This window comes from Melospiza melodia, chromosome 6, assembly GCF_035770615.1.
Source record: "Melospiza melodia melodia isolate bMelMel2 chromosome 6, bMelMel2.pri, whole genome shotgun sequence".
Taxonomy (NCBI): domain Eukaryota; kingdom Metazoa; phylum Chordata; class Aves; order Passeriformes; family Passerellidae; genus Melospiza; species Melospiza melodia.
In genome coordinates this window covers 30,594,952-30,616,113 of record NC_086199.1, presented here as the reverse complement: position 1 = coordinate 30,616,113, position 21,162 = coordinate 30,594,952, and the positions used below count along the sequence as shown (strand labels likewise).

Below are 21,162 nucleotides of genomic sequence, written 5' to 3'. Positions count from 1 at the left end.
GTACATTTTATCATCAGAAAAAGTTTTTTTGGTTCATTTTGAGACCTTTCTACTAAAACATCTTTTTTTTTTTTTTTTTTAAAGCATTTAGCCATCCTCCATTTTTTGAAAATACATCTTAAAATAGATAAATGTGCATTTTGGACTTGTGGCCTAACAAGTGTCCTTTTCAGTAATTGGAGCTTTTAACTTAGTATCTCTCAGGAATAACTGTCTGTTACATTTCTAGTCCTTTTTTTTTAATGATGAAAAAAATCTTTTCCATGTGTACCCATATGGAACATTTCAGCAAGTGCTTTCTTAATAACTAAACATCCCTGAAAAAAGATGTTTCTAAGTGGACAGTACTTGGACTCTTGCTGTACTAGTGGGCATCATTTTAGGGGCTGTCTCCTGGACAAGCAGATGTTGACAAACAGCATAGGGTCTAAGGGGAAGACATTAGACGTGCAAGACATTAAAATAAAATAAAAAGTAGTTTGTAACTACTTTTAGCAACTCTAAGGAAAATTGAGATGCTATGATTGCTATTTTCCTTTTAAAAAAACCAGTCATTTTTGCTCTTAAAGAAACTACATTAATGATTTAATGAAGAATGGTGCAGGATGTTAGTCATCATCTACTTTTAAATTCTCACATTCTGCTATATATAAACAACTGCAAAATAGTAAAGGTTAAATATTGATGAACTACAACTGAACTTAATTACTTCAACTGCAGGTAGAATTTTAATTGAACTTAGCTATTTTGCCCACATTTGATATTATTCTAATGATAAAGGTAACAGCATAACAAATTAAAAAAAGCTACTTAGAACAAAATATAGCTCTTTAATGTATAGCTTTATACAGTTGATTGAGAAAACGAAAAACATTATCCCAGAACTAAAAAAGGAAAATAGTCTCTTAAAGGAGATGTGCTTTCAACAAAAGAAAAATATTTTTTTTGTCTCCTGATTTCTTTAATGACTTGTTATTGTTGCCTCAGCTGTAGCCAGTCTGCAGCTGGTATTCTTAACAGAATTACTATGAGAATGCCAAAAATACTTATCTAAAAATATATTTAAAAAACATTTAAAAAGAATGCCACTAAAACTGCAGCACAAGGACACTTTGTATGGCAGTTTTTAGTAGGATGAAAAATTTAAACAGAATAACAGCTATTTACATTCACACTGCAAAGTACTTACTGAAGCATATAGAATTCTTAAACCTACTTTAATAATGCTTTCCTTCAGCCTGGATACCAAAAACTGGGAGTTTTGGTATCCAATTTACCAACTTGTACTGAGGTGGGGAGGGTGGGAATTGAAGTTAAAACCATGTAGAAAAAAGTCTATTGAACACTTTCCTGGGGAGGTACAATGTAAGTTTCACTTTTAAATAGAAGAATATCATAAATCAGCATAAACCACATGTTTTAATGAGTGTATCTCCTCTGGAATTGTGCAGTGCTTGCAATTCTCTGTGACCAAGACATGGATCTGGTCTTAGACTTCTTACTCAGGCAAAACTGCCACTGACATTAATGATAATTTTGCTTGAATAGAATAAAGTACTTGATGGGAGTTGTGCCAGCATGAGGGGTGCGAGATTAGGATAAACGTGCAAAAAAGTACAACTTCAAATGGCTGTACCTTTGACTTCTACAGCTAGCATTTCCTCCAACTACAAGGATCTTAATTATAACATTTTCTGGTTCAAAGATTAACATTTAGCATTCTGGGAAGGACTTTCTGGACTTTAGTAACCTGATCAGCATGGTCTCCTTTTGGTCTCTGCCTCTTTCTGGTTCTTTGTTGCAGGGGAGATGATAGTATCTGGCACATTCCTCGGATGTCTTGAAGATAGCAGCCTTCTGTGTTTGGGGCTGAAAGATTGTGAACTCTGTGTTAGCAGAAATGCCACACAGGGGAGGTGAATAGAACATTAAAAAAGCTTTAGCTTTAGGTACTGCAGCGCAAGCAGAGTTGAATTTGAGAGCTGGGACTTAAGTGGACATTTGTCCCTGCTTTCTTCCTTAATAAAATCTGAGTGTTAACTGTGGGTAAGGGCATTTGAGAGATCACTAAAAATGAATCACTGAGTGCCCAGAAGAGCTTTATTATGATATACTACGGAGAACTTCAGAATATACCTAGTACTTTTTAAGTGGTTATCAGATACATGTAGGAGTTACTATTATGGAAGTGAATTATTTTGTCCTTCGCTGCAGAAGCAAAATAATTTGCCAAATTAAAATGTCAAAATAAAACTCATCAAAGGCTGGATCTGTGTGGTCCTTTCTGGCCCTGTGCTCCCATCCAATTTTCTTTTGCCCCATGAAAAGCTATTGAGTAAAAAATCACAAGCACCAACCAGCAACGTTTGTTGTGTTTGTGTATGTGTAGTCCATTTTGAAAAAGCCTGATGCCATACTAAATCTGGGGGGAAAAAAATCTCAGTGCAGAAATCCTGACTGGACAAATTGGTTTTTAAAAAATTACCAAATTTTTAAAATCCCCAGACTGATATCAGGTTCCAGTACTGAGTTCTTGTAGGAAGAGGCAAGAGAGGTTGCTTAGTTCAGTTTGTTTGCCTCAGAAGCAATCAGATTGAAGGAATTATTCTGCTCCCGAAGTTCTGCATAAGTGTTGCCACTGCCCAGTTAACCAGTGTGAAAATACCATGGAAAATAAATTATTAAACTATACTGTTATTACTAACTTGCCAGTTCCAGAGAAACAAATGCAGCCACATTTACATATGTGTCCATCTGTCTGTTTTTACACTTTATGTCTTCAACCAGTGGGTGAAATTGTTTTAATCCAAGCTGCAGTCTATTTTTTTTTTAATTTGTTTTTTCCCCCTGCTGATATTTTTCTCTGTGTGTATGTTATTTGTAGATGGACATGCATATTCTTGACAGTCGCTAGTCCTTAATTGCCCCTTTAAGTAACCTAATCTATCTGGCCATGGTAGTTTTAACTGGAGTATGCAGCAGAGTTCTCCATGGATAATTTTCGTTAGTTAGCAGATTGTTACCATCTCAATGTTGCTGAAATCCCTAATCTCAGGTCAGCGTGAAGCTGCAGTGGTTACAATCCTGTTGCCTGATGCAGTGTGAATGGAAGTGCTTTCTGTCAGAAACATGTGGTCTCTTCAGTGGAGAGCCTGCGTAAATCCTGTGTAAATAGAGGGAGGCTAACAAAGGATGAGCCCCTGCAGCTCAGAGCATTTGGAGCCATTTGGAGGCTGAATTTGCTAAATGCTGCTTATACCGCCTGAAAAGTTGAAGAGAAAGGAGCATAAAATCCCTTCTTTTTTCTCTTTCTGCTCCTACCCTGGGGGGAGGGTGTTAAGGGCCAGGGAAGCCTGAGGTAAGCCTATGAAGACTGTTTTTTCAGTGCTCTTTTGAGTGTGAAAAAGGTGGCATGGGTCACTGTCCCCTCTTTAATGTCGGAAAACCCACACAGTTAGTAAATGTTGCATGTAAACTAAAGCATTTCATCCCTTCTCCTGCACTCCACGGCAGTGGGCCATGAACTAGTCACTTGAAAATCGCAGAAAAATTTCACTTCAACATGTCTGGACAGTTTAGCACAGCAGGAACGTAAGAGAGATCAGTAATTAGCAGGTTGCTTTACTGTTGTTCCCCTTGTCTGCACTGGAACACTTTTTTCACCTGATGAGAAAAAATGTTGAATTGCAATGAACGAACCATGAACCTCCTGGCTGTATAAAGGAGCTCAACATTTAAACTGGGGTTTATTAATTTTCTCTTATATAAGCTACAAAAATACATTTTTGACGTTTGACAGAATTTCTAAGGTTTCTCAATTCGCTTTACAAATAAACATGAAATCTAAAGACAGACAATTAAGGACACAAAAAGGCCAGTCTTTTTCTTATTTTTGGACAGAAAAATAGTAAAAGGGGAAATGTGAAACTTAAAAGTTCTGCAAATAATTTTGAAAGACTTAGATCACTGATTTTATAGCATGCATGGCTATAATAAGAGCTGAAATGTCATTCACATGTACATCATTCCTACTTTGAATAAATAATAAAACATTTGTGAATTTCTTTTTGCAAATAAGATATGTTAGTGACTCTAGACAGGTGCCTATCCAGAAACAGAAAATAAACAATTTTCATTCTGTCTCTTGTAAATACACTTTATATACAAGATACTGTGCAAGTCCTTAAGCCTTTAACACATATTGCCAGATGGCAATAGGGACTTGCTCCTGAATGACAAACTATGCTAAGTTGTAATTCGATTACATAGAATAGCTTTGTATGTGGGGTCTGATAGCATCTTAAGTTTTCTTCCTATTTGAATTTACAATAATTATTAATTCATACATGTCCCCTTTACATTATCAGCCCAGTGGAATTGCTGGGTTTTATTCTGGAAAGGAAAAGAAGAGCTTGAGACGAGGCCAGGTCTTTGTGACCTTCTAGAAGGGCAACAGGACAGTGTCTTCTGTAGGAAGAGAGATGGTAGTGGTATATGTCTGAAATTTTCTCCTGTTCTCTCTAGTGCACCAGTGTCCAACCTTTCTTTCTGTCCAAGATGCTCTCTGAAACATGGAACGGGGAACCATGAAGCATATGTTTGGTGTCTCAGAGACACCAGGGCAGAGAATGCAGTGGTCTGATTACAGCAGCTCACCTGAGGACACTCCACTCCAGGAAGAAGTGACCATGCAGGTCAGCGCAGGCTCAGTGTGCCTGTAAGGCCCCTGAACAGCTTCTGATGGCTCCTTTCCTCCTGGAGTGAAGTAATTTAGCAAAACCAGCACAGCTACTGGCAGAGCAGTGCCAATGATGGCCCAGCTCTAAGCTGGGTTGCCCACCTGAACTGTTCGTGATTTTTAAAGTCCCATACTTGCCAGTCATGACCTATCTTAGTTTCCCTGGGCAAGAAATGCAGGCGATAAGTATGGCTCCTGTGGTGTGAGGAAACTTAACTTCCTGGAACAGGGATCATTAAGAGGAAGAGAAAGAAAAAAACAATCCACAGCCAGGACTTCATTCAAAGATCTGTGATCTACTGGAGCTGTAAGGCTAAAAGCCTGATAATTTTAACAGGATGGAATGAAGATAAGGATTCTCCTGAAGGGTCTTTGATTCTGGAGCTAACCTTCTCTCTCTGTTAGTCTTCCTTTAAGTGCATACTATCTTATCTTCAAAAACATCTTCAAACAGTTCTCTACAGCTTTTTGACAGTGATAATTAACCAGATTTTAAATATTTTTCTCTGGTGGTGATATGGATTGTATTACTAAGCTGAATGTCCTTATTAATAATGGTTTGCATAATTTATGTGTCTAGATGGACACATTAGAAGTACAAACAAATAATTGCAAGTTGTGAATATAGGCTGCATGCAGATTTTCTTCTTTGTTTTGCATTTATATCTACATATTCCACTCCATCAAAATATTAGTCCGGAATATTAGAGTAGTTCACTTAAGATCAGCATAGTGCACTGCAGCTTTCCTTTAAAGAATCCTTTAACTTGCTTTTCGTATTGCATCCACTATTTTTAGAAAAATGGCAAAGTGTCTTGTCTTCCCCCGAGTTTAGATACTCCTGCTGTTCTCTCTTTTGCTTTAGTGTGACAAACCTTAAAGCTGTAAGGGACCTCTGATGATGAAGAAGCTCAAACACTGAGTTCTGAAATGTACTTTTCCAGAAATCACTTTTTTAACTGCTCTACTTGCTATGATGGTAATAGAAACTATTTCTAGAATTTGAATCTGGACTGTTACCAGGCTTCTGTGCTTTGGCCTGACTGGGTCATCCTTTTCAGTTATCATTTTGATAGATTGTGAATTTGTTATTCATCCTGTTCACAAGTGGTAAAAGGACAAGATTGGCAACTTCTAAACTTGCTTCATCTGTTGCTGGGTTTTTACTCTGTGAAGAACACAAAGACTAGGGTTGAGATAATACTGATAGTGTTGGAGACTAACAAAGAAAAATTCATTGATACAATAAGGTTGGACAGGCTTTACATAGGACTGGTCTCTGTTTCTCAAAGAGTCCTTGGCTATGTCAACACTGGGCTTTGCAAGCTTATCTGTCCAAGGAAATCAGCTTGCAGCAAACTAGAGTTATGGTGCAATGGAAACCCTGCTATGACTGCTTATTTGATATTTTTTAAAGAAGAGGTAATATCCTTTGCTTTCAATGCAAAGGAATTCAGCTTGTGGAAGGAAACCCTCAGCACATACTGATAGTGCCTGAGCACAGAGCCAGTGTGGAAGCCCCAACTTCCCACAGTGTAAAGCAGACTTGTGTCTTCAGCATCCTCAGCAAACTCTTCCCCTAGAGGAGAAGGTCTTTAAGGAACCCCAGGTGGGTCCCTTTGCAAGATTTCTTGTAAACTCTTTCCATCTTTTATAGGGGTTATTGAGACTATTACACAGCATTGCTATAATCTTAAACTAGCTGGGTAAAAAGCCTAATTCTCTGCTGGCTCGAATCAGGCCTAGTCATTGACACCTCCACAAAGAGAGTGCCACTTAAGAATTCTCCACCTCCCTGCAACACCGATAGGGTTTTGCAATCATGCGTACTCTTTGTACAAGGATAAATGAGTGAACAGTATGGGAAGCAGGAGAAAATCACCCTTAATTTTTTTGGTTCTGTGTGAAAGAGAGAGACAGTGGACCAAAATCCAAACCTTAATTTCTTCTCTAGAAAATTGGGATAACTATGCTTGTATAATTGCCATGTCCATAGAACTGGATTTTACTCTACTCTTCTTACAAATTACATCTAAGCCAGGATATGAGTGGTTCATATAAGCAGAATCTCTTGTAATGATGATTTAAATTATTTAAATTTTGATTCCTTCATACAGTAGTGAAAAATATAGTTAATCCAGTCTGCCATAAAGTGACTATCATATCTGTTCATTTTATTTTGCTTTTGATATTTTACTTGTCTCCATTTAAAGCAAAAGACATTTATTTGGAAAAAGAAAGCTAGGACCAGAAGTAAATAATTTCATCTTGGAAAAGACTGTTATGGCCTTTTTCTATGATTTCTTCTCACTAGAAGCTGCATACACTAAATGGAGTGGTTGTAGTCCTGTTAAAGATATGACATTACAGATTAACAGGGTGGTCGTACACCAGTAGGAACAAATCTTGCTGCATTTTTCTTCTGGTATCATTCGGAGTTAAAATATTTGAATTTTCTTTTGTGAGGTTGTGGAACAGATTAGGGAAGCACCGACTCTTATGATTTCAACTGCTGATTAGGATGGGAAGGCAATGAGAGCTTTAGCTGAACTTTTCTTTCTTGGGCTGCTATTAGCTTTTTCAAACCAGGGTATTAACAACCTCATCAAAAAGTCAAACAGTGATACAGCGTGTGGGAGACTCCTGCTGAGGATGCTCACAAATAGGAGAGTATATGCAGACAGACAGGAATTTGTCCATAGAGAGAGTGAACTGGTGTTTCTGTGGTTTGAAAGGATGGTGCAGAGCAGAAGTTTTACAGCTCCACACATCCTGTGCATACACACATTACTTTTACATAAAGAGACAAAGATATCTTTATCCGCACGACAGATAGACAAACAGACTGACTGACTTCAAACTTGCACTTTCAGTAGAGATTTTTCCCCCCATCTCCGGGTACTGCTTTTCAAAATTGCCTGAGGCTACAGTACAGCACCTCAGATCCCCAAGGCCCATTGCCTGGCTCCTAATAGCCACTCTCCATCTGTGTCACATGAACAGCTGATGAGATAGCTCCAGTGTCTGTATTTTGGAGAGCATATCCACCCAGGTTAAAATGCTGGGGTTGCCAAGGAGCAGTCAGAAGCCATTAGTGTTTGTGAGAATTTGCCTTGCAGCAGTTCCTTGGCATAGTGGAAAGTGTGTGTGCGTGTGTGTGTGCGCGCGCACACGTGTCTGTGAGAGAGGGGTAGGGTGGAATACATGGGGGGGAAGAAGGCAGCAGAAAGGAGTGCTTTCTAAATAACTGATATATTGCAAAAGCAAACAGTTGGTTACAGTGTTCAGAGCTTCCATAATCTCTTCAACTACCTTACTGTGGTTTGACTCTCCTTTCTCTATCGTTAATAGAAGAGAAAAAAAAAAGGCACGAGAAACACAGCAGCGACTTCAGGGTCTTGCTCTGGTGTTTGGGCAGATGGAAAGGAGCTGCTCTGCCTTGGGGCAGGGTGGTTGTAATGAAGTGGCCTGTCAGTCTGTAAATAGTGAGGGTCATCTCTTCCATGTGATGGAGGGTATCACATTGCAGTGAAAATGGAAATGTCAATAAAATTAATCTGCCAGCTCTTTGCTGTGGCTTTTTCTGTCTCTCCAGTCCAAAAGGGTCGGTTTTTCAGAGGGGACACAGTACAAGAAGGGTGATCTGGCATGGGAGGGAAGATGGAGCTGAAATGCAAGTTTTGAAGCAAATGGACTGTATGTAGCAGCAATGTATTTCGTTTAGTAGCACTACAGATCTGGACGAGGCTATAGGAATTAGCTCATGAATCTATAGCATTCCTCAGGAAGCTATGGAGCGTCTAGCTCAGGCTACATTGAGCACAGAGTTTATTGTTTTAGGCTTTCTTGGACAAGGTTTTTACTTAGCATGGGATTTATGGCATTTACTGCTAATGAATGTCTATTCTTAAATTACAAAAACCACCGTCTCAGCACAATTCCCAGATGTCCTTCCAGGACCTCGGCTTCTTAAACACCAGCAGGGAGCATAAACTCTCCACTTCTCTGTTTTCCTCTTTCGTGTGGCTCCGGGCTAATGATGTGTAAGGAAAACACAGCAATCTATAAAGTCTCAGTGCTGTCCCAGTATTCTTCATTTATTTTGCATTTGATTATGCCACAAGTCGGATCTTGTTTCTTTCCTTTTTTTAAAGTTATTAGTTCAAATATTAATGTAGGAATATGGCATATATTGCTGCTCTTGATTGATGCCTTCCCAAAAACAGGAAGACGTGCTCGTATGAATTTTAAGAAAGTAGGGGTCCTGCAATGCCTTGCCAGAAGAGTTTTTCAGATACATAATTTAGATGCCCTCCAGGCAGGCTTTCAAGGCATTTTTGCTGGAGGGCAAGAAAAAATAACTATGACTGTTAAAAGTAAATGATTTTTGCTAATGCACAATTAATGCCAGGGAAAAGCACAGAAGAGAAGGATGTTGATGGAAAGTTCTGATTAAGTGAGAGCTCTACCTTGATGTGCATCTTTTTATTTTAATGATAATAACCACTGATGCAGAGATGTAGAAGTTTTCATGTCATGCAAATGCTGTGTGCAGGGTCAGACTAGGTGTACGTGTTTGCGAGTGCGTGTGTATGTGTGCTGGGAGGTGATGGTGGCTGGGAGGGGCTCATCTGACAGTGTGTTATGTGCACTGAACAGTGACATGGTTACTGCCACCTCTGCAGAGGGCCTCGAATATATAGACTACAGAACATTTAACTTGATTACTTATACGTACATATTCAGAATGGTTGTAGGGATGCATTTACAGTAAATGGGTTTTCTTGTGGCAGGTTTTCCCACATTGAATCCCATAATTGAAAAAGAGCTACTGCACTATGTCAAGCACACAATTATAATTGAATTAATGATATATGCATGTGTGAAACACAAAATTAGTATTTGGAGAGACACGGTTTTCTAATTTTTACATATTTGCATCGGCATTCTTATATAATGAGAAACAGTATGTGCCTGATCTAACAAATAAAAACCTCCCAAACTGTGGTAGTGTCTTGGCAATTAATGGTATTTTTTGGCTTCTGTATTTGGTTCATTAAACATCTCCTCCTTCCTGTTTTTCTCTTTGTTGTAGGTGATGGTTTAGACAACAGTGTAGCCTCACCTGGTACAGGAGACGATGATGACCCAGACAAGGACAAAAAGCGTCAGAAGAAAAGAGGCATTTTCCCCAAAGTAGCAACAAATATCATGAGAGCGTGGCTTTTCCAGCATCTCACAGTAAGTGGTGACCAAAACCAAAATAAATTTCTATTCATGTGCCTAATGAGGTTTATTCATCGCTATTAGAAATCAATTATCCCCATAATTTTTTGCCCATTATTAGGTCTCAGGATTTGTTGCTTTTATTTTTATTAGATTTTTTTCCTTAGGTCTTGGAATCATGACAAATCTGAAAGAAATCTATCTATCTAACTATCTATCTATCTGTCTATCTGTCTATCTAAATTCTATAGATGAACATATATACACATCCTATAGAAAGAAAAAGAGAGAGAGTACAGCGCCTTAGCATGGAACACCATCTATATACGAAGTAACCATTTTTGGCTTTGAACTATTCAAAATCTTGCTACAGACAGCAAAAGGGGGATTCTTACTTTAACATATATAAAGCTCTGACTTATGAATTCTTTATTGCTGGCCTCTGTTTACACAAACTTTGTATGTATGTGGTGAAAGAGAGAGCCCTGCTCTGTGTGCATGTGCTGACATACACTGTGGATGTTAGAGAAGTCAAAGCAGCAGCTTGCAACCTTGCCATTGTTACTTTTTTGTGAAGAAATAAAGAAGGCTTACAGATTGCCTTATTTTTCAGTTGTGTAACAGAGAGAATAAGCGCATCTTTTGCTTCTCTTCAAGGCCATAAATATTAAAACCTAGCCATATTCACATTTGGGGGAGAGAGATTAAATATGAGAAATAGCAGTGCTTTCCTTGGGCTTTTATTTGTCTGCTTGCTGTTGGTATTGTGTTGGTGTTCTGTTGACTATTATAGCTTCATTTAGGCATCAAAACACAATTCCACAGAAAACCTAGTAAGCCTAGTTTACTTCGTGTGGGAAATGATGGAAACTGGTAAAATTATCAATTTTCTTCTTTCTTGCACTTTGAAATTGTTTCCTACTGATAAGGCTTGAAATGCTAACTGTTATTAACTGCCTCTTCTTCTACCGAAGTTTTATAAATTTCCATGGTTTTATAAATTTCCTGCTGTTGGTTGCAGTGTAATGATTCTGGACCCGATTTATTTATGATGGAGACTATCGAACTGCTCTGCCAGCAGCACAGCTAAAGGGGGGAGAGATAGATTCACATTTCTAAACCATCATTTTGATGTAAGGACATTAGTAGCAAACTAAGGTGCATTGATCTGGCCTGTGGGGTCAGGATTAGCTGGAATAGCCAGTGTCTCTGCTGGAGTAGTGGTTATTCCTGCCTCTCAGCTATGGCCATTTCAAAGGTCAGGTGCCCTGTACCCACTTGGCTCAGAGGAATTAGACAGAACATGAGTCTCTGGGCTGATTACTTAACCAAAGACAAAATAATGAGTCCTAAGCAAATACTGACTAATTGAAAGGGCTGTAAATCCATTACATATTGGTCAGGGATAATCAGGAGTATTTAATCACTTTTATCTATTCAGGAGCACTGAAGCTGCAACAGCAAAGCCCTGAACCTTGCCATGTGCTTATTATTCTCATCATTATCAAAATTACTTCACAGCTGTTCTTTGCTACATCACCTCAGCTGGAGATTTACTAACCTGTAAAATGTTTTTAATTTGGGAGTCGAGTGAGTGCGAGTGGAGCGTTTTTCGTTTAGCTGTAGGGTATCTTTACACAAGTAGTACAGGCAGACAGCAAAAACCAGGGCCACAAATAAACAAGTTTGATTTGTAGACACCTCCATGTTAACTGCATTTCCTCCTATGAAATTTGTGATATCAATTTTTTTCCTTCCTGCCTTTCTTTCTTATGTGCTCCTTGAAAGCATTTGACACTTGCTTATTAAACAGTCAACTGCCTCTTGCTTCTCTTGAGGAAAGTCCTTCTGGCTTTTTGAAATCCCTTTTCCTTTTTTCTATCCTCTCTCTCCTGACCCTCTCCATCCTGCATGAATTAAGGAAATTTGCCGTCACTGGTGAGGATGGCCTCACAAAAATCAGATTAAATGAACACAAAAAAGCCCCAAACCTTTTACCGTCCAGGCTTTAATGAGTTTGCAGGTGTTGAAAGATTTACTGCGCTGTAATTCTCAGACCTGCAAACTGATAATGGAGACCCCTGACCAGTGCAATGTAAATTCAGAAAGATTCTTGCCATAAACACATGCAGGGAAGGAAGAAAACTCCTTTCTTTTAAAGATCTCACACTTTTTCTCAAATTAGCTTGTCCATTCAAAATGTTACTCTGGCTGAGCCAGAACAGGGGAATCTGTGATGTACAATTTTATTGTTTCAAGTAAATGTCTTTACAATGACAGTCCATGATTCAATGTACATTCCTTCATTACTACTCTAACCTTATTTCAAATTGGTTTGTTCCTCTTTTGTGCTGTATGACCTGTTCTTGTATTACAATAATCCCCTGATGTACCCTTTTTTCTTTCTCTCTCTCTCTCTCTCTCTCTTTTTTTTTTTTTTTTTAAGAAACTAATTGAATTATCTCATTATTTTAATTTGTTAAGCAAATGTATTTTATGTCTCAGGATGTGTTCTTAAAGAAGGAGCTGCTTAGGCTTTGCCCTCTGAATGGGCCATTGGTACATTTTGACATTCATGCATTCATTAAGGAGAGGAACATAAAAGAGCTCTGGTTGTATTTTTTTTTTTTCAAACACCCAACCAGCATGGAGCAACTTTTCCATAAGCCACAGGGGTCTCTCTACATATGTTCTCAACTGCAAGCCATTGTCACCTATTCTGAATACCTCAAAAGGACAAATAAAAAACTAAAGGCCAACTGTAGCAATTGTTAGCTGTTAGTCTCAATATGACAAAAATCATTAACCTCTGATTTCCCTGGAAGGAGAGGCAGTGGCAGTCCATCTCTTCTGGCATGGATTAAATGTAGAAGCCCTTTAGACTGTCAAATTCCAAGAGAGTAACTCAGATCTGACCAATTATATTTACTTATGATTTTAAATAAAATGCTATTTTTTTCCTGTATTCAATCAGTTTGCAAACTCCTAACGCAGCCAATTTTAAAAATTGAATGGCCTAAGTGGCTTTTTTGAAGAGACAGGCACTTGAACTCTGATGTAGAATGAATGTGTCTGACAGGCTGTGTCTTTCAAAACAATTTCTAACCCCTATCACAGCTTCCATTTTGTAGTAACTTTAATTATATTTGAAATAGGATACACATGCATGTTTTTATTGTTGGAAGTCAAATGCAAAGAGTAAGAGCTTCTGTCATGTTCTCGTTCACTTACTGAGCTCTGTCTTACATGTGGAATTACAACACTACCGGAAGATAAAAGATCTGAGGATGAATTGGTTGGAAATGTGTATGCTTTTTCTGGATAATATCCAGTGTTTAAGAAAGTAGAGGAAATCCTAGTCTGGTAGTATAATCTTTTCAATAGTACATAAAGATTACGACATCAGAAAGGTAAACCTGACATTACGACTGTTTTTAGTCGAGTTCAAAGGTGGTTAAAGAAAAGAAACAGCAAGAAATCTGACCCAAGCTGAGAGTTTATTCATAGCTTTGGAAGACTCCTTTTCCTCTATGCTAAGGAGTTCTTAGTACACTCAATTAGCCTCTCAGACATCACTGCTTTCCTCCCTCAAGTGCTCCCCTATTTGCCCTGCAAAGAACATATTTGATCACAAAGTGAAAACAGGAAGTGCTCAAATGTATAGATACATTCAGCTTACACCAGTGCTGAAATTAGGATTTCTTACCAGCAACTATAGAGCTGGTCCCCCTCCTCCCATGCCCTTTTGAGGGATGGAGGACCTTTAAAATATATATACATAATCAGAAGAGAGGAAAGTTATAAAGGAAGTAATTATACCACTCTATGGGCTTGTACCTCTGGTAGTTCATCCATTTCTGCAGCAGTGTGCCAAAGACTACATTTTTGCTACATTCAACATTTTTTCACCTTTTTTAACCAAGCTGGTAGAACAGAGTCTCAGTTATGCTTTGACACTTACCTGGAGGGATGCCCTTTGTAAAAATTCTATTTTGGTTGGTTTTTTTGTTATAGCCTTTAAGAAGACGTGTATATAATAGTACCACATTTATCGATGGTAGCTTGCAAACTAAAGCTTTCTTAATGAAAATGCCTAATTCCCATCTGATGGTATTTGGGATGTCTCCCCTAAAGCCAGAGGAGCTGAGCTATTTTTTCTGCTTTTTTTGCTAGCTGAAGTTCTGTTTTCTAACTTTGAACAATGTCATTTTAGCCTGATTTCCACAATCTTCTGGCTGAAGATCTTGCTCTTTACACAGTTTACTGTAGAATATATCTTGGTTTTATCTGTTTCATTGTCAGGCTAGAGTAAGTTCTCCTGGAAGGTGATAAAATGAACCAGCCACAGCTTTTGTACTTACCTGAATTAATTTTCTTAACTTGTTGCATTCAGGTGTCCAGATTGGATAATATGAATAGTCTCACTGAAACAGATTTTTTTTCTGTATTTATGTGGGTGTATCTGAGAATAAAATGTGTATATATCATATTTTGATGAATGGCTTATCAAGCCTTTTATACAGGGCAGCTATTTTATTTATTCATTAGATTTGATTCTAGAGATGAATGTCATCAACCAAAGCCAATCTTAGTGCAAGTGTTCAAGGAAGTTGAATCCAACCCACCTTCCAAAACATCTCCTTCCATATTTTATTTCAGTAATAATACCTTAAAGAAAGGTTACGAACATAGCTGGCTGTTGCACTCCACACTTTCACATCAAACTGCAGAAGAACAGCTTTACTGAGGTGTGATCTGTGTGAAGCATTCTTCACATTGTTGTTTTTCCTCTACTTTAAAAAACCAAAACCAAACCCAAAAATACAACAGACCTCTGTCCAGTTAAAATGGCAAGGAGGCTGGGAGACTCCAGATAATACAGGAATGCGCAGTCATTCTAGTGAATTTTAGTGTGTGCGTTGGAGTGCATTGTAACATGCTATAGCCTCCAAGAGTACACACAGGAGGTGGACAATGTCCTCTAATTCTCTGTAAAACCACCTGCACATGTGTTTGCGTGGCTGCCATCTCCACCTCAGGGCACCACAGGGTCAGAGAGCTGGAGGAGCCCAAGCTACATTTTTATTCCAGGTCTGATTTTAGGCTGTGTGCTGTTTTCAGCAAGGTAATAAGTTGCCTGCCGGTGTATAACAGACCTCTTTGTACAAACACCACCCTGTTGGAAGCATGTCCTACGAAATAATATTGTGCTCATTTTTCAACTGGAAAAACTTTTGTGAGGAGAGGTTAAATGACTTCACCCCCCAGTGCTAAAGAAAAATCAGTGCCTGACTGCTAAACTCCCATGACCTGTGGTCATGCAGTCCTCAGGACAACAGAGCTGTGCCTCTTTGTACCCCAGAATTGCTCTGGTGTCTCCTCAGAAGGGCTTGTGGTGGCCATTAACATTTGTAGTTATTGCACAGCCCTGCCTAATGTCATCAGCATCCCCCTCCTGTCCTGCCTGTCTGCACCACCGTGTCACCAGCATGGGCAGAATAAACCCGGAAATCTTTCTCAAAATGCCACTTCTGATCCCAGGCTGAAAGGTTTCATCCTCTGAGTGCTCCTAGTCCTCAGCCATGAAAGCATCCTGAAGAATTAGCAAGAGACCAAACATTCACATACCTTTTAAACACCACAATCTTAAAAGAAAAGAGCTGAAATGGGATGGGGGTGGGGCTTTGTTTGTTTTAAAAATGGAATCTGAGATTAGATCTGACATTTCTACATCCACCCCCTACAGAAGAGGGAACCCAGGGTCATGGGGTGTGTGGGCCTCAAAAGCTAGCTTTGTCTGGGAGTGGTTAATCTAATCATTGTTACATAGACATCTGTTATTTCTTCTGAAAAATTGATGCTTTTGTGACACAATGATCCATCTATTTAGTACAACAGCCTGAGTAATTAAATTAAAAAGGAATATTTTTGCGGGAGCATGTATTATAAAACTGCCATACCTCCTTGTACCAGTGAAAAGGCTGAGGAGAGGGAGTGGAAGATGGAGAGGGGCAGAGGGAGAAGAGTGCTTTAAGTCTTGCATTGTTTTCTGCTGGCTGGAGGAAAACATCTGTGAATTGTTTGAACTGAACCTTAGCAGGGACTGTCTGAATCTGTGTCATCTCTGTTTAATTTCAGGAAATGATGTCACAGCGCATTAAATAACAATGCTGCATGATTTATTTTTACTTGTACATGCTGTCCTAAGCATTTCAGTTACACGGCAGTGTTTCCAATTAAGTGCAAGGTTTCGGTTTTGAAAAATATACTCAGTAATGCTTTTTTGGGGGGGCATGTGGTATGGGGAGGCTGGGTTTTTTTAGGGGGTCACCAAGGTTCAGGGCTGTCGGAGGGCTCTGGGCCCATTTGTCATGTGCTTATTTGTAGTTGGGACTGGATGTCAGCTCTCTCGTCACCCATGGCAACCTTCAGGACTGTGGGTTTGTTACAAAGCCCGTCTGGGGGAGAAAAAAACCTAAATATTCCAAACCGATCCGTCAAAAGACCTATTAGATAGTTATAGCCAGCCCTATGTACTGTAGCTTTTGCCTCGATCAAACTTTCTGCACTCCCCCTTCTTCTGCAGAAGAATAGAGGACATAAGTCAATTCTGTCTGCCATCTGTCGCCTCTCTCCCTGCTCCTCAAATTAAAGAGACAGTCCAAAATTTAAATAATCGGATACAATCACAGGAAGCCGGCCTGGAAATTATTACATGTGCAATTGGTTGAGGGGTTTTTTTACTTCTCATTTTATTTTGAAGAGGGGATCTTTATTGTGCTTCTTTAGAGATCAAAATATGTTGTGTGTTTCAGCTTCAAAAATAGCATGCTGAGAAATACTGGATTTGCAGTGTCACTAGGTTGTTTTCTAACAGGATTCCAAGTTATATATAGGGTGAAATTCACACACACACATACACACCCTCCCCAACCCCCAAAGAATCCCCAAATTGTGAATCCTGCAAGGGACAAGTGAATGAATCACACCACCCTTCCCCTCCAGCTCTCCTGTCCCTTTCATTGCCTTTCTGTCCCCAAATCCATGGCAGGCTGACGGACTGCAGCAAAATCTTTTTTGGTGCAACTAGGACAATTTAAGCTGTTGAGTCTACCTAATGGGCCTCTTCTAGGCCTGCTCTAAGAGTTTTTCACAGTACCCTGTCTGATATTAGCTTGTTATGCTTTACCTTTTCCTCTCCTTGTTTTTATCTTTATACCAGCCTGCCTGGTTCTGCCTCCTCCTCATCAACAGGCAGCACAATGTGTCAGGGCTGCAGCAAGGTGAATTTCATTCCTGTGACATATGAGGTCAGCCGATGCCAAACCATCAGATAACGTGGCTAGATGTTACTTCCAAGTTTAATATTTTACCTGCCATTTTCAAACAGGGGATTCCTGAGAACGGCAAAAAACACGTGTGTGGTTTAAACTGAGGTTTGATTAAAAAGCCTCTACTGAGCAAGCTGAATGTGGCCTAGCAAAAGATAGGATCAGCCACTGTTTTTCTCTGGTTGTTATTGTCAGATTACAAAGGTTTGCAGAGTCAGTATAGGAAGGAAAGAAAGGAAAAGAAAGGAAAGGAAAAGAAAAAAGAAAAGAAAAGAAAAGAAAAGAAAAGAAAAGAAAAGAAAAGAAAAGAAAAGAAAAGAAAAGAAAAGAAAAGAAAAGAAAAGAAAAGAAAAGAAAAGAAAAGAAAAGAAAAGAAAAGAAAAGCACCAAAGTCCAATTAATGAATTCCTTAAAGTAATTGAAACAAGGAACTGATAGTGACAAGAATTCATTTATATAGAGTTGTGGCTGCAAGGCTCACAAAAAGTGGTTTAAGCAAAGCATATGTGAATGTAAAGTGCTTAAACACTTTTTTAATTCCAAAAACATTGCTCTAATAAATGTTGTGAACTGCACCTTTTGGAGATCAAGATCACAGTCAGCTAGAGGAGAGAAGTTTTTGGGGTGTCTTCAGGGCCCACTACCTAAAGCTGTTGTCATCAGAAAACTCATAGTTCCTCCCCCTCTCTGCAGTGTGAGCACATGATTATACATAGATATAACAAATATTTTCAGGGAAAATACAATTGCTGTTGTTTGTGCAGTGATATTACCTCGCAGCTTTGCCTCAGGATATGTTTAAAACTTTCTTCTCAAGATTCATGAGCAGGACAGTTGGTTTCAAGGAAGTTTCCAGTAAAATTAAAGTTGTGTTGGGGAAAAAAACCCCAAAAAACAAAAGCATGTTTTTGCCAACATTTCTACCACTGCAAAGAAATGGATATGTCAATTCTTATTGCTGCATAATGAAGAGAGTGGTTTGTGGCAAACAATATTACTCCTATTGTTGTGGAGTTTGCCTTGAGTTATGATACCTAGAATACCAAGCATTACTTATTTTATAGTTGATTGGCAGCACTTGTTTGTAATATCTAAAGCAATCATTGGCATCTCTAAAGACTTACAGTTATCTTTAAACATAATGGGAATTCAGTTTTCATGCTTTTACATTTGTTATTTTATATTTTTAACTGCTATCCCCAAATCTGCCAAAACTAATTTCAGTTGTTTTGTCTGATACTGGATGATAGGCCATAAAGTGTTTTTTAAATCTTGGTTTTACCTTTTTATGATGGCATTTCAAAATATGTATTTTATTTGTAGCAGTTGACTACTTATGTCCATAAAATGTTTAACATCTCATGACATACTCTTACAATCTCAGGATAATAAATCTGAGTAGCTCAGTAAACAGAAGCAAATATTTTGGTTTAGTGTTTAAAAAAAATCTACACACACCAGTTTTTTTTTAGTGCTGTAGAAATTTGACTGTCATCAGGATCAAGCTCTTATTTGGTCATTTCAAAGTGGGAACTTGATATTCTGAAGTGGATATACTGTGGAAATACCTGACTAAATCAGATAGCAATGGGAAAGTTCCTGTTCACTTTCTTAATATATACTAAATATGTGAAAGGAGTAGATTTTCGTAAAATCATGGCCTAGTCTAGATTACTTTAAGATTGTTATGTCAATTAAAAAAACTTCGAAGATTATGTAAGCTACATTGTTAGTTGATATGCTGTATATCTACATGGATCGTTATAAAAGCAGTTATTTTTCCTCTCAGGTAAATTGAAAAATTTTGAGTCTTTGTATTCAAATATTTGCAGATAATTCATAAATTAGTGATTAACAGTGTGTATCTCTCAGTCCTCCTTCCACTAATTCCAGTGGAACTCTGTTCCCTTTGAAAAAGCCAGTAAAGATGTAGAAATCATAATGGGAGACAGGCAGAAAACACTTAGTAAGTGTTAAATGCTCTAGCCACTTTATCCATGAATTACACTTAATAAGTCTTTCAGTGATTCCTATTTTATGATAGGAAGACAAATGTCTTTAGTCCTCAACTGTTTTCACATTCTCTTGTGACCCAAGTTTCACTACTGTCCCCAGGATGGTGTAGCCCAAGGAGCTCTGGCAGACCTGTGGAGTTTTCACTTCTTTTTCTAGCTGAGACCATGACAAGACACTGTGCCTTAGTTTCCCTGTTTAAACAGCATGGCACAATGATGATGGCTGCTTTTTGAAGTGCTTTTCCTATTTACAGATGGAAAACACTGCGTAAGGCTTGTGTCTTTTACTTTGCAACAGCTCAATTACAGAAAATTGCACTTCTGTCGTGGTTTTATCCCGCTGTTGAAAGAGCATGACAGTCATGCTATGCTTGTACAAATACCTGAACTTCTGTGTACTGAAAGTTCAGGAAAATTTTATCTTTATGAAGGAGCATTTAATATATAATTAAGAGTGTTATATTTTTGCTGGTCTATACTGTAGATGAAAGCATATGATTTCTGCAAGCTACTTCAGTGCAAGTGTCTTGGTCTTGTGTTAATTTCGTCAGGTCTTTTCCTGACGTGGTGATTACTGCATGTAAATGCTATCAAATATCTTTCCCAGAAAGCCCCAAGAGAAAGAACATTGGGTTCCAACTGCTGGCCAAGAGGCAACAGTGAGAGTAAAGGGAGTGTAGCAGCATTAACCAGTGCATCTTTGTACTTCAAGAACTTGCTAGTGGATATTCCCCTCCTCAACAGTCTGGGAGTGTCCTGATGTGAAGTTGAACTTTGGCAGCTTTCCAACCAGTCCTGATCCTTTCTGTTGCCCCTTTTGACTCAGCCAGGTGCTTCCCACTTGTGCATCCCACTTGTGCTTAAAGGAACAAACAGAAAACAGGAGGGTGACTTAGAGCCAAGAGTAAGGGGCTGAAGGGATATTGCAAAGTCCCTATTTGTTATTGGCAAGGCCCCTGCCTACTGAGGACCATGTGCAGATAGCTGACAGCTCTTTGGATAGTTCACAAATGGGCTGTTCAGGGTTGTGGAGTGTGAATAGGGCGAAAGATTGTATGTGTGGTAACAACTGGAATAGTCAGAAAAGTGATGTGTGTATATTTGAGGGAGTCAGCAAAGGAGTGTTGCATAGGAATAGTGGCACATATTAATTGCAAAGAAAGTTGGCTAATTTGAGGGATCAGTTCAAAATCTTAATGTTTAAACAGTGCTTAATTTCAGCCATAAAGGGTTATTCTGATTTTCAGATATAGAGTAGGAAATTAAACAGAAACAATGTGTTAATTATTGTGAACAAAAAAATAGAGGGAGAATAATTTTATTCACTACTCCTTTCCATCTTCTTTATTCTTTTGGTGGACCAATCCAAGAGTTGGGTTACTTGGTCTTGTCTGTTTTCAATGCAATTTCTTCCAGTTACACAGGAGAACTTTACTGCATGATCTAACATTGCTTAGGAAAGAGAGGTGTTTCCTGAGTTGGTATGAACTTCTCTGTGGATGGTGGGATGAACTGCAGAGTTTTAGGATAATCCTAAGGATTCCACATTGTTTCACATAATATGTCCATTTACACCTCAAGTTTAAACAGCCTACAACCTATGATTGTGTTGTGTGGTGGCCATGAACTGCCAAGCAAATGCTTCTCAGACCAAAACCCCCACTACTTTGTGCATATCTAACCAAAACATTTGTAGACAATTTACTACTGTAATTAATCTTAGCTCTCCTGGCTGTTATGAACTTACATCCCACAATGCTCTTGGATGCAACCAACCTTCTGGGAAAAGGAGCTCTTGCCATTTTCTCTCCCTTTTATTTCCCAAAACTTGTCCATTTAGAAAGAATAACGC

At 38.6% G+C, this 21,162-nt stretch overlaps 1 protein-coding gene across 9 annotated transcripts in view; it reads left to right on the top strand.

Moving 5' to 3' along the window:
• Positions 1-21,162, top strand: part of MEIS2 (Meis homeobox 2) — a 174,029-nt gene that overhangs the window by 42,958 nt on the left and 109,909 nt on the right. For all 9 annotated transcript variants that reach the window (XM_063160481.1, XM_063160480.1, XM_063160473.1 and 6 more), the window contains one exon: positions 9,834-9,979. In XM_063160481.1, the coding sequence (XP_063016551.1) occupies positions 9,834-9,979 (146 nt within the window). The remainder of the gene's footprint in view (positions 1-9,833; positions 9,980-21,162) is intronic.